This window comes from Danio rerio, chromosome 1 (genome assembly GCF_052040795.2).
Source record: "Danio rerio strain M-AB ecotype USA chromosome 1, GRCz13ab, whole genome shotgun sequence".
In the NCBI taxonomy this organism is placed as follows: Eukaryota; Metazoa; Chordata; class Actinopteri; order Cypriniformes; family Danionidae; genus Danio; species Danio rerio.
The window spans coordinates 49,984,479-49,998,613 of NC_141021.1; the positions used below are offsets into that span (position 1 = coordinate 49,984,479).

Here is a 14,135-nt window from a genome sequence, read left to right on the forward strand (position 1 = left end):
TTTTGGAGCAGTAAACATGTCAGGCTAAAATAATGAAAATGAATCATAGACTTCTGCTGTCTTTAGATTTACACAGATTTCTTTTACAATTTAAAATAGCATCTTTAGATATATTTTCTGATGAAGATACTCATTTCTTAAAAAACAACAACAACAAAAAGAGTAAATAAAAAATCTTACACATACCTTAGTAACGGTATTACAGAAAATGTTGGCGGTTGTAAATCTTGACTTTTCCAAACAGCGGTATACCTTGAAAACGGTTATCATCCCATGCCTAGTGTGGACTTCTCTATACGTATAGATGATTAGGAAAACTTTATAGTTGTTGTCATTCTCATTAAGCACTTGCTTATCTAAACAAATCTAATAATCTTCCTTTTTCCCTTTTCAGGTGTATCTCATCAATGTGACATATTCTGACTCCACATCCCACATCATCTACAGAAGATACAGTAAATTCTTTGACCTTCAGGTATGTTTACTTAAGTTTAAAGTCCTTGTAAAGTCAAAATTTACATTGTTTGTTTTGCTAGCTCACATTGTTATTCTTTAGGTCAGGGGTGTCAAACTCAATTCCTGGAGGGCCGAAGCCCTGCACAATTTAGCTCCAACACACTTACCTGTAGGTTTCAAACAAGCCTGAAGGACTCAATTAGTTTGATCAGGTGTGTTTAATTAGGGTTTGAACTAAACTGTGCAGAGCTGCGGCCCTTTTGGAACTGAGTTTGACACCTGTGCTTTAGGTGAACAATCAATCTGTGCGAGTTAAATTAAATGTTTGTTTTGGTAATCTTCAATCAAAGTCTGAACATTTGTTTCTGTGTTTGAAGTGGTGGTGCTTCTCTGTTTATGTCAGTTTAACAGCTTCAGCCACAATATTCTTAGCCACGCCCCTCTTACCATTAGTTTGCTACAAGGAAATGACATGCGATAGGAAAGCCCCGCCTCTTACTCAATATTCAGTTTCAGTTGGAAGTACATCAGCATACTAAAAGAAAAGTCTTAGCAACTTTCACGCCGACTTTAACAGCTGAAAAATCTAATTCCTTTCATTTTTAAATGATTTGTTCAGGAATTCACTACAAAACTGAGTTTAACACCTCTTATACAAGCCAGCTTTACACTAACATACCTATTTCTTACAATTTCTAGCTTTTATTTAGTTTTATTACCACCACACATTAATAACTCTGCATTTTTTATTCCCAAAGCAGTAGCAAGTTAAATACTAAAGAGAAGAAAGAATGTGATATGAGCCTATTGCTGTTTAATGTAGCGTGCGCTACTGGCCTCAGTGGCCGAGGGGTTGTGCTGAATGACATTTATGGGTGTATTTTACAAATGGAAGTCTAACTGTGTGACGGAGCTCTCTGGACTCCTTGGCCAGTAACAGTATTTGCTTTGGAAGCAGAATGGAGGAAAGCCTTCAGGTGCAGTGTGGCCCTTCTGTAAAGTCTGGGAAGAAAGAGCATGTGTGTGTTGGTGTGTGAGGAGGACGTATTGGGTTGAGATGACTGTGCACATTTAGGTGCAGCGTAAGCTTGTTTCTTTGAACATATCTGTGCAGTTGGTACAGTCAGACTTTTAACAGTTTTTTTGTAGATACAATTGAAGTCATAATTGTTAGCCCTCCTGTGATAAATACTTTTTTTTTTTCATATTTCCCAAATGATGTCGAGGAGAGGAAAGAATTTTTCACAGTATTTCCTACAATTTTTTTTCTTCTGGGGAAAAGTTTTATTTGTTTTATTTTGGCTTTAATTTTTTAAAACCATTTTAAGGTCAATGTCATTAGGCCCCTTAAGCAATAAGCAATAATTTTTTTAGATTTTCTACGAATCAAACTATTACAACGATTTACCTAATCACCCTAACTTGCCTAATTAACTTACACTTTCAGAAAAAAATGGTACAGACCTTTGTCACCGAGGGATTACCTCATTCATTCATTCATTCATTCATTCATTCATTCATTTATTCATTCATTCATTCATTCATTCTCTTTTCTTTATTGATCAAGGATCGCCACAGCGGAATGAACCGCCAAATTATGCAGCATGTTTTTACGCAGTGGATGCCCTTCCAGCCACAACCCATCTCTGGGAAGAAGTTCCTTTTTATGGAACAGAATTGTAACTTAAGACAAAGAAACAAGTTTCTACCATTGCAGTTTCTACCTTTAAGGACATTATTTGTACCAAGGGAAACCAAAATGTACCTATGTTTTTAAAACCTGCAGATACAATATTGTACTTTTATCAAAATTACAAATCTGATCTATGAAGGTACCACTACAGTGACAAAACACTTTTAAATTAACCTTTGCTTTATCCAAAATTCCTCAATTTATTTTCAGTAAACATAAAACTTCAAATACATTTATTAAACAATGTTTCAGTTTACACAAGTTTCATTTTGTGTAAAAGCACTTTTTTTCTTCTGTAAATTCCATTTACAATAAAGAATAAAAATACTTTAACATAAATCAAAAGGTCTAGTTTTTGCTAAACATTTTACAACACTTTTCACAAAAATGTTACAGAAATACACTCACCCATGTACAATAAAACATTTTTTTTCTCCAGTTTTCACAGATTACCTTTGTAAACATTCAAAGTTCATTTAATTTACTTAATTTTAAAATAGAAATAAAATTATGCAAAAGTACTGTGACAAGATATGCACAATGTTTAATTAGTTTTACAATAGTAAAATGTCTGCATGAACACTTTGCAGGACTTTTGCCAGCTCACGTGCGTAGTGGCAAGCAAACGCTGAACGATGCGGATATCAATAATGAATATGTATTCATCAGAAAATGCTTACCAAATGTTTATTAAATATGCCTTTAGTTTAGTTTACAATACCAATAGTTTTTTTGTTTTACCAGTTGTTTTGTTTTATAGAATTTAATAATTAATGTTTGAGTTTCATTAAATTTAAAATTTAAAACATTTAAATTTAATATTGAAATTATTCATGAAATACCTTTGCCTTTCCAGTAATATTTATTTTCATAGATATTGCAATAAAGAAGAAGTCGACAAACACTTATGTACCTTTTTTATGAGAGCAACTGTGTACCTTCATTTCAACTGTACCATAAAAGGTACAGAACAGTATCATAATAAGTCTCTTTTGTATCATATAAGGTACAACTGTTTCAAAGATACAAAAGTGTTTCTTATGGAACATTATTAGTACCACAGTGTACTTTATTTTTCTGAGAGTGTGGAGTCTTTAGGTACTAATATCTACTTTTAAGATGGTACACTCTCCGAAATAAAGCGGTCATTTGGGGCGGTATCCTTTCAAAAGGTACATCTTTGTACTTTTTAGCTACAATTTGGAGTCTTTAAGTACTAATATCTATTTTTAAGATGGTCCACTGTAAGAAATAAAGCGGTCACTGGGGTGGTGCCCTTTCAAAAAGAACATCTTTGTACTTTTTAGCTACAATATAGAGCCTTTAGGTACTAATATCTACTTTTAAGATGGAACATTCTCAGAAATAAAGCGGTCACTGGACGGTACCCTTCGAATGGTACATCTTTGTACTCTTTAACAACAATAAGGAGCCTTTAGGTACTAATATATACTTTTAAGATGGAACACTCTCAGAAATAAAGTGGTCACTGGACGGCACCCTTCGAATGATACTTCTTTGTACTGTTTAACAATAGTATGGAATCTTTTGGTACTGATATCTACTTTTAAGATAGTACACTCTCCGAAAAAAGCAATCACTGCGGCAGTACCCTTTCAAAAGGTACATTTTTGTAGTTTTTAGCTACAATATTGAGTATTTAGGTACTGATATCTTTTTTTTAAGTTATCACCTAGACACTTTAGGGATTAATATGTTCCCTTTACATACAAAAGTTCACCTTTTGATAGGGTATAGTTCCATTGACAGCTTTTGTACTCTTGCTTTTAAGAGTCTAATGAGTATGCGTCTATAAAATTATCTTTTACCTTCCCTTTACAATGGTATACTGTTCCTCAGTAGAAACTTGCTACCGAGAGATAATGTTGTATGTGCACTGTATAAAATGCTGGTTTCCACACAATAGATTTGTGTTGGGACAACTTAAAGCAAATAAGTTAGCAGTTAAGTGGATTGAACAGAAAATATTTAAGTTGCTCCCAAAAAGCTCTAGAATTGTGTTGTTTCAGCTAAATAAGTACTAAGTAGTTAGATTTTTTTGAGTGTGTGAACCCCCATGGTTTTCCCACACATCTACATTGTGTTGAGTTGATTGCTCTTCTGTGTCAAAGACTCCAGTGTTTTAACACAAGAGCTAATGGTGGCCATGTTTTGCACAGGCCGGTGGGGTGAAATCAAAGCCTCCGTTGATGATAAGCTGAGAGGGCGACTCAACCAGTCAATCACTTCCCTCCTCTGGAGTTCCTGCGTCCCATACGGAACAGTCGACAGGAACAATAACAAACATTAGGAAGAGGGATGTGCCTTTCAGAGGCGTCAGCAGATGTTTCAGATCATGCTAAGAATGTATAGAAGCAACATTTCTGACTATGGTTTTAGTAGTTTAGAAATGTAGTACTTGCATTGGTATGGGAGGGAAGTTGTAAGTACACGCTTTGAGGTCAGAAAGATTTTGGAATAATTGAGTGCAGCAAGGATGAATTAAAAAGATCAAAATTCACATGAAGATGTTACAGATAATTATTTATTTGACTGTTTTCACCATTAAATGCTAAGCAATGTTATTTGATCTCAAAATGAGCAACTTTTAATAGAATGATTTTAACAGAATATAAACTGTATCCCACATTAAAATACTATGGTGATTTATAGTAAATACTATAGTGTTTTTGCACTTCACCATAGTGAAATACTTATAGTATACTATATACTAACATATAATATACAGAAATAACCTGTTGTGGTTATTCTAAAGTTGCTGTGGTAATGCAACTACAGTAATATAAACTAAAAACAAGATACTGTACTTGAACGTTTTCTACAACTTTTACACTACAATACACCGCATTTACTGTAGTAAAATCTGAAGTATACTACATTTTTTATTAGTTTATCAGTTAACTATAGTTAAGACTACACTGTAAAAATGTATAGTTCCACACAATCGATTTGTATTTATGTTTATTTTTCAAGTGGATTGAACTTAAAACAATTAAGTTGTCCCCCAAAAAAGCTCAAGAATTGTGTTGTTTCTGCTCATTTTAAATAAGTAGTTTCAACAGCAACATCATTTTTCGAGTGTTCACAATGTTGTAACATTCATAAACAAAGTCTTGTAAATGCTATAAAATATACAGTATAATACACTTTACTCTAGTATGGTTGAAAAACACTATACTATAAATTACTGTTGTATTTTCTAATTAGATTTAGAAGTTTGTTAAAAACATATCAATGGAAACATTGTGAACAGATTCATCACTTTCTGTTTATCTCAGACACAGTTGACTGGCAGCCTCAAGTTATGGAATTTCCAAGTTGCTTTTGCAATGTTTTCATTACCTACTTGGATCATAGAGGTTGCTGCGAGAATAAAGCCAGCAAATGTTCTGTCGCAGTGTTTTAGAGAATCAGCGTGCTATATAAACCATTTGGTAAATGTGACTATGGGTGGCTTTGTTGTGAATTATGAATTCATAAGATCCCATTATTTTTCACTGTAACTGCCTGTGCTCTGCTGGTTAGCATTAGCATTGTGTGTGTAGGAGTTTATTCGAACTCCAAGTTAAACATGGGAACTGTGCTTAAAAGCTTCTCATGCGCACTGACAGCTGGTTAAACACTATTTGACCATTCTCTAATGTTCTACAGTTCATTTAAAATAAAATCATTCAGGCTGGCCAAGAATAAGGCCTTTCGTTTTCACTCTGCAAATTTTCTGTTAGCTGAGCCGAGGTCTTTAGTTATCCAAACACACAGACAGACTCAAATGCACAGCGTCTGCAAGTTCAGCCCTAATTGTAATTTAAGAATCAAATTCTGAACATCCTTCAAATTTGCTTTATAAACATTTACCGTGTTAAGTATAATTCACAGTAAAATAGCCTATCATGGTGTCAGTAGTTAGTGAGTAGAGCTGTGGTTAGGGTTAGCATTTGGTAGTCTTTAAAAAAATAAAACAATAATTGAGAGGAAAAGAATTGCATGACAGAAAGATTAATGACAGCTTGCTACTCTGTTTTAAATGCAGTCCACACCAATTTATCATTAGTAATTTAACTGCAGAAAGAGTAAGCCATTGTTTCTTTAATACATATATATTAATTTGCTTTAGTGTACTAGCTAAAAGTAGTTTAAAATGAGTTTGGTTCACTATTGGTTTGTTTGGTCAGGAAAAAAATAGTCCTGGTTTACTGTCGATTTAGCATAGTGATACAAAAACAAAATTAAAGCTGCAAGCAGCAATGAAAGGGACCTCACACCCAGGCTCACCGCTGCCCCGGGGCCATAGGATGTCTAAGAACAGTGGACAATAATAATTTAAGCTGATAAATATAGAAAACCTAAGAAAATCACTGATTTATACCAAACTTCCCCCTGTCAACAGGTGGTGCCATGACTGTGATTCAATATTGGCATGTAAATGTTGTCAGGAGTGGAGTCCCATCAAACCTGTACATTTTCAGGGAGATCAAACATTGTCTCGGTGCTTGGTCCCCAATAAACTGAGCAATTCCAATAGGACCTACACACCGTTATGGTGCTTGGTCCCTAATAATAAATGGAGCAATTCCAATAGAGCATACACACCATTATGGTGCTTGGTCCCTATTAAGAAATGGCGCAGTTCCAATAAGGCCTACGCACCGTTCCGGTGCTTAGTCCCTAAAACGCTGCATTTGACAGTGCTTCTCATGTTTAGACTTTACTTGGACGTGCCGCCCAGGTATATTAATGGCCGCCCGAGTATTGGACGTGTTTTTTTTTTTACTAATATTATCAACTGTTTACACTATTTTATATCCACCTAATTTAACCATCCACAATTGATTAAGTTGTGGAAAATCTTGTCTCATTTACCCATTTCGTTTAGTGTGCCCAAGACCTGTCAACACTTCCACAGATAGTCTCACATGCTCTCCAGACCCACAAAGAGGCGCCTTTCTGGAACTTAAAAAGTTTGCCCAATCGGGTTTCTAAATCTACTAAAATATTTCCTAAAATCCTAAAAGGATTCAGCTTTTGCTTTGTTAAGCTGTCGTTAATCATATGTGTTTTTGCATTACTTTTTTTTTTAAGCCTTTCGGGAGCATGAGAAACATAAATAATTTATTTTTAACCTAAATGACTCAGAAAACTTTACTATATACTCGGAGAGGACAAAATTACTGGTCTAAACTGAAAAGAAACAGTTAAAGACAGTTTTTATTAAATGTTTATATATATGTTTTGTTTGTCAAATATACAGGGGTAAATTGTGTTTCAATCTGGCTACCACTGTATGTATATTTCAGACCTGTGGGAAGCATTGATTTGATGTTGTATATTTTGTGATATAACTTTACTGAACATCTAAAACAACATCTTTGTTCATGGCTTAACCTGTCTGTTATACTGTATGTGTGTACATTTAATATTTGATATTTTTTTATCAGTTGAGCACTGAATAGCTAAGAAGCAGCTTTCTGATGGTTCTATGGAACTCAAATAAACATCATTATGACTATAATGAAAAAAAAGACCCTGCATCCTGTTTGTGATCGTATCTTGTGACATCACATCCTGTTTTGGTTTGTTCGGATATCTTTTTGTTGTCTTATGGTTTTAAGCTTTTGTTTTTTTGAGTAGCAAATACAGCTTAGCGTGAATGGAAAAAGAATTAACATTTTAATAGTTTCACAGTACTTTGTTTGATAGTGCGACTAAAACACATCTCAGTTTTATCTAAAACAGATCCAAACCGAAAGCTCAAAACATTATGCAATTCTGAGTGTGCCTCACATAGGTGAGTGGGCTTTACAAACCACCTGTAGAAAACACATTCTCCTTTTCATCGCACTGACATGCTAGCACATTTCAACCAGACACTTTCCTACAATCACCCAATATCGGAAAAAAAAGAGAAAAAAAAGCATTGTGCATTTTTGAAGTGTGCTTCACACAGGTTAGTGGGCTTCATAAACCACCTCTTCTCTCTATACAAAAAGCAAAATAAAAAAACAAAGTAAAAAAAAAAAAAAACACTTCTGCTCCTAACTCATTCATTCATTTATTTTCTTTACAGATTAGTCCCTTTATAATCCAGGGTTGCCACAACGGAATAAACCACCAATTTATAAAGCACGTTTTTATGCAGCGGATGCCCTTCTAGTCACAACCCATCTCTGGGAAACACCTGCTCCTAACTTTAGCCCTTAATTTTCAGAGTACTTTTTGCCTCCTCAGTTGTAAATTGCTTTGGACAAAAGTGTCTGCCGAATGTCTAATGTAAATGTAGATGGTTTCATTCCTAGCAGAGGCTTGGAAATGAGACCCCCATTGAAAAAATAACTGAATATACCACCCAAATCTTAACCTGTAAGCATAATTTGTGAGCAAAATGCGGTTTGGCAGCAAAGTTAGCTACAATAATCCTAAAAACTGCAATTTTGCCAATGGTTATGCACAGTGAAACTTTGATTATTATGCAAGGGCCATGGTTAGTTTTCATAAGGGGTGGGTGTATATTCTTGGACGTATATCAGGAAGCATGTATTGTTTGTACTTCTAGGTTCTTGTTTGAAGTTTCAGGTCTATTTTGTCCTCCCTGGTCTCTGTGGAGCAGCCACCCACAGAGCTTATGTATAGCTAACTCAAAGTAAAAACAAGGCCTTTTTAAACTGCACTTCTATCCCTTCTGTGATGTTTACAAGTACACAGAGGCTTGCATCTCTCTAAGAGGCTAGAGATTGGTTGTAGTGAATTCTTAAAGGAACACATTTTTCTGAAAAAAAAGGCTCATTTTACATGACTTCTAGAGTTGAACAGTGGAGTTTTACCATTTTTTGGATCCATTCTATAAACTTTTTGTTTGACAATTGGAATTAACGAGATGAATTAAGTTCAGGTAACTTTTCCAGGGAATGTTTCTGAGACTTAATCCCTAGTAAGGATTTGCCGGTACAGAATGCAGTGCTGTGAGCTGATTGTTAAGAAGAGGGGTGTGTCTCTTTGTCAAGTACACTGGCAGAGCTCCAGTGCTCTATAATGTATGCTCAGGTCTTCCTCATCTGATCACACAGCACTGCAGATTTCTGACATTTGCATAACTTGAAAGGCGATTCGTGCTTTTTCCGCCGATGCTCTAAATTTGTGTTTTTAAACTTCAGTGTTTTTGAGTTTGAAGGACAGTTGGAGAAACTGAGTAGAATGAATTGTAAAATCGGAAATCAAAATCTGGGATAATGATAGCAAAGGCTGGCCTGACAGTTGTAGGGAGGGATCCGGATGTTTGTTTAATTATATAGCAAATGACTATGATAACGATTTTTCTTTCCTTTTTTTTCTTTTTTTTTTTTACAGAAGTACTTTAAATAGCATGAATTTAGAGGGATATTTAGAGGAATACATTTTCTGAGGTGGTTTTATCTTCCTGACAGCCATACTAATTCAGTGTGACTATATTTGATATAAAAATTTTGAAATGGTAATGTTTTATTTATTGTAATTATTAATATTTGTTTTAATATAAAGTTTTTATAATTAGAATCCATTTAAATCTTTTAAAAAATAGAATAACTTCCCACAGAAGTATGATATATAACAGTAGAACTGTTTTAAAATTGATCATCTTGAAATGCTGCTTGGTCGCTAAAACTGTTTACTTACTGTTGCTTAAATTTTAGTTTTTAATATACATTACATAGTTTCATTGTTATTTTATGTTTTTGAAGGCCCCTTTTTTTACTAAAGCCTGTTATTTTATTATATCTTTTTGTTTTGGTAGGACAAATAGCCTTTTCCTTGTTTTTATTATTCATTATTATTATTATTATTATTATTATTATTATTATTATTATTAATTGTTATTCATTCATTCATTTTCTTTTTTCTTAGTCCCTTTATTAATCTGGGGTCGCCACAGCGGAATGAACCGCCAACTTATCCAGCACGTTTTTACGCAGTGGATGCAACCCATCTCTGGGAAACATCTATTCACATTCATTTACACTCATACACTATGGACAATTTAGCCTACCCAGTTTACCTTTAGCACGTCTTTGGACTTGTGAGGGAAACCGGAGCACTCGGAGGAAACCCATGTGAACACAGAGAGAACAGGCAAACTCCACACAGAAATTCCAACTATCACAGCTGAGGCTCAAACCAGCGACCTTCTTGTTGTGAGGCGACAGCACTACCTACTGCGCCACCGAGTCGCCTTAATTGTTATTATTTTATTTTTGTTATTTAATTTAATTTAATTAATTTAGATTAATTTAAATAATTTTATTTAATGTTTATATTTAATTTAATTTAATTTTTACTTTAAATTAAATAACATTTTATTTTTTTTTTATTAGAGCCATCATTTTACTTATACTGTTTTACTGTATTTGATGTTATTTAGAACTTATTTTTTGTGATATTCTTCTCCTTCTTCTTCTTCTTGTTCTTCTTCTTCTTCTTCTTATTATTATTATTATTTTAATTAAAAACAAATACAATTAAATCATTACTTAATATTTAAATAAATAAAATCACGTTAAAAATTATGTTTTTTGTTTTAAAATATTATCAAAATATTTAAAACATACTGCTAGTTAGACATTTAATATATTATATACAATATATGGTAATATAAACATTTAAATTAGCCCTATGTTTTACATTATATAATAATTTATGACATTTAAAAATATTTTTAAATATTTATTTATATTATTTTATTTTAGCTTCATGCAATTACTTTATTATTATTATTATTATTATTATTATTATTATTATTATTATTATTATATTATTCATTAATTTCTTATGTATTTATTTATTTATTTATGCATTTATTTTATAATTTATATATTCCATAATGTATTTATTTATGTATTTATTCATGTATTTATATATTCATTTATTTATTTATTCATTAATGCATTTGTTTATTTATTCATGTATTTATTTATTTATTTATTCATGTATTCATTTACTTATTCATTCATGTGTTTATTTATTTATTCAGTCATGTATTTATTAATTATTTAATTAATTCATTCATTTTTAATATATTTGCGCACACACACAAACACACATTCCCTGTACAGCCTGGTCCTTATATTGCCTTTGCTCATGAACCCGTCTGACTCTGGATGTTCTCCTCAATTATATTACATCTAGATTTAGGAAAGAGTAGGCAGTGAAGCCCTGCTCCAAAATCCAAAATGAGCTTCCAGACCGCAAAGCACAGCAGTAAAGGCCACAGCTCCAGAAGTTGTATTTTTTCGGGCCGTTCAGGGACGCATGGTTTTCCTACTGTACTGTCCATGTGAGAAGAAGGAGCCGGATTGTTAAAGCAGATAAAGGCTTGTTTCATGAGCGAGCAGAAGTCGCAGTCAGGAGACGAACACCTCCACTTCACAGACACACTGGCCTTGTGCTCAAAGGAACAATGGAGGGTTTTGAGTCTGTGGTGAGCAGAGAAGTTGCCCTTGGCTGCTGATCTGAGGCCAGATTTGTGCAAGTCAAGGAAAGAAAGTGAGAGAGGGAGACTAAATTTAGTGTTTCACAGTTCAGTCAATTTAGATCAAGGTTTCCATCCTTATTCCAGTTACTGCTTTGTTTAACTCTTTAGTCTATTTTTGTGAGAAAAAGAAAGAAACAGTTGAGACCTTTAGGATTTGATGGGTTAGAGTTAGGATGAGGTTCGAGAAAAAAAAAAAACATTAATCAGATTATGTGGACATGGTGATTGTTGCTTGTTTAGGGAGTTATTTCATTGTTCAAAATTATACAGTAATGATTATTATTATTTATTTGTATTTTCATAATTGTAAATATTTCTTCACTTTTTGACAAATACTTGTTTTAATGTTTTATTTATTGTTTTATTTAGTTTTTTTATTATGCAATTTATATTAAATGTCTTAATATCATTTTTAAGCCTTTTTATTGCATTTATTTATTTCATTTTTTAATTTATTTTCTTCTATTTAAGTATATTTTAATAGTGGTATTTTATAGTTGTATTTTTTCAAATAAATGCAATTTTCTCTGTATTTTTTTCAAATATATTTTGAAAATGTTTTTGTATTTGTATTTGTATATTTATTGTAAATTGATTTGATTTAATTATTATTTTTTATTTATAGAACCATAATTTTTATTTAATTTTATTTATGTTATTTAATTCTTTATATATTTTAAGGTATCTTTTACCATATACTTCCTTTTTTGTTTTGTTTTAAAAAACTTTTTGGCAATTTTTTAAAATAAAAACAATGATTTAATTAAATTAAATTTAATAAAATTAAATTACATTTTTAATTTAATTTTATTTAATTTTTTAACCATCATTTTATTTTATTTGATGTTATTTAGAATTTTTACTACCATTTAAAGGTATCTTTTTAAACACTTCCAAATGCTTCCTTTTTGTTTTATTAAATTTTTTTTTTTTTTTTGGCATCTGTTTTTAAACACAAATATTTTTCTAAAATATTTTTATTTTATTTTATTTTATTTAAAATTTTTTGTATTTTGCATGTTTTTATTTTATTTATTTTTTGTCATTTGGGCATATTTTATTTTATTTTATTTTATTTTATTTTATTTTATTTTATTTTATTTTATTTTATTTTATTAACTGATCATTAAAAAAAAAATTTAAGTCCCCAAAAAGTGCTCAAAAACTGTTAAACCCATTTTTACAACTGTTGTACATAATTACTCCCCCATAACGAAACATCCCAACCTAAGTCGAGTTTCTAGAATGAGGATATGGTATCTGTTTTTTGGCAGTGTGGTTGTGTTTGATCTGGGCATGTGCGCCAGTGTTGTGATGGTTTAGTAATGAAGTGGGACTCTTTTGATGTGTTTGCTCTTGTGGCTCCGGTCATGTTTGTGTGTCTGAATGTGGCTTTTATTGTGCATTTCTCTGTGTTTGTGCCAGACTGTGGGCTTCTGACCACCTCTCTGAAGTCGTTTGATGTTTTCTACACTTTGAGTCTGTATTGCAGCACTAACAAGCTTTGAGCTCACATACGGCTGAAACCAGCCTGTGAGCTAAAAGAATAAAAAAAATTGTACAACATTTCCTTTTCCGTCAGCACTGGCACCACCAGCAACATCTAAGCTGTTTTGGGACAGATTGAAGACGACTGAGACTGAGATTATACATGTAAGAACTAACACAAGCTGCAGTGACTTGCTGAATTACATGCAATAATTGGTCAGGCGTTCATTTCTGTGTTGAGCGAAGGCAATCTTTTAATTGTTTAATGATCACTAAATACCTCTGTTATAAAAACACTCAGTTTTTAAAAATAGGCTCAATTTACAACTACTCCAGAGTTTTTCAGAATCCATTCAGCCAATTTTTGGATCTGGCAGGAGCACTTTTAGCTTAAGAAATCATTGAATCACTTTTAGAAATCATTGAATAGGATTAGACCATTAGCATCTCACTCAAAAATGAGAAATAGTTTTGATAATTTCCCTAATTAAAGCTTGACTTTTAGTTTATTTCTGTGTTGTGTAATCTTTTAATTGTTTAATAATTAGTAAAAGTCTCTGTTAAATTTTTTTTTAAAATAGGCTCATTTTACAACTCTACTAGAGTTAAAGAGTTGAGTTTTACCAGTTCTGAATCTATTCAGCCAATTCTTGGCCTCTGGGTCACTTTTAGCATAGCTTAGCATAAATCATTGAACTTGATTAGACCATTAGCATCTCGCTGAAAAATGGCCAAACTGCGTCACATGTTACACGTTCGTGTTAATCCTGAAACAATATTCCAATCAGAATTAAGGGATGCGGTTAGCAATCATGTTAAGTTTTGGTGTCCGGTTCGGTTTATGCACTTCTAATCCAACTTTTTTCCCCTCAAACTTTTGGAATAATTTACAGTTATGTTTGGGTTTAGAGGTTGGTAATAAGTATGGATTACATTTTTGAACAAAAATTATGTTCCAGGATCAACATAGATGTTAAT

The 14,135-nt window shown here is 32.5% G+C and overlaps 1 protein-coding gene across 12 annotated transcripts in view; it reads left to right on the forward strand.

The window, feature by feature from the left end:
- The window catches only part of sh3pxd2aa (SH3 and PX domains 2Aa), a 168,043-nt gene that overhangs the window by 29,147 nt on the left and 124,761 nt on the right, over positions 1–14,135 (forward strand). For all 12 annotated transcript variants that reach the window (XM_087236051.1, XM_087236055.1, XM_087236048.1 and 9 more), the window contains exon 2: positions 395–475. In XM_087236051.1, coding sequence (XP_087092177.1) covers positions 395–475 — 81 coding nt within the window. The remainder of the gene's footprint in view (positions 1–394; positions 476–14,135) is intronic.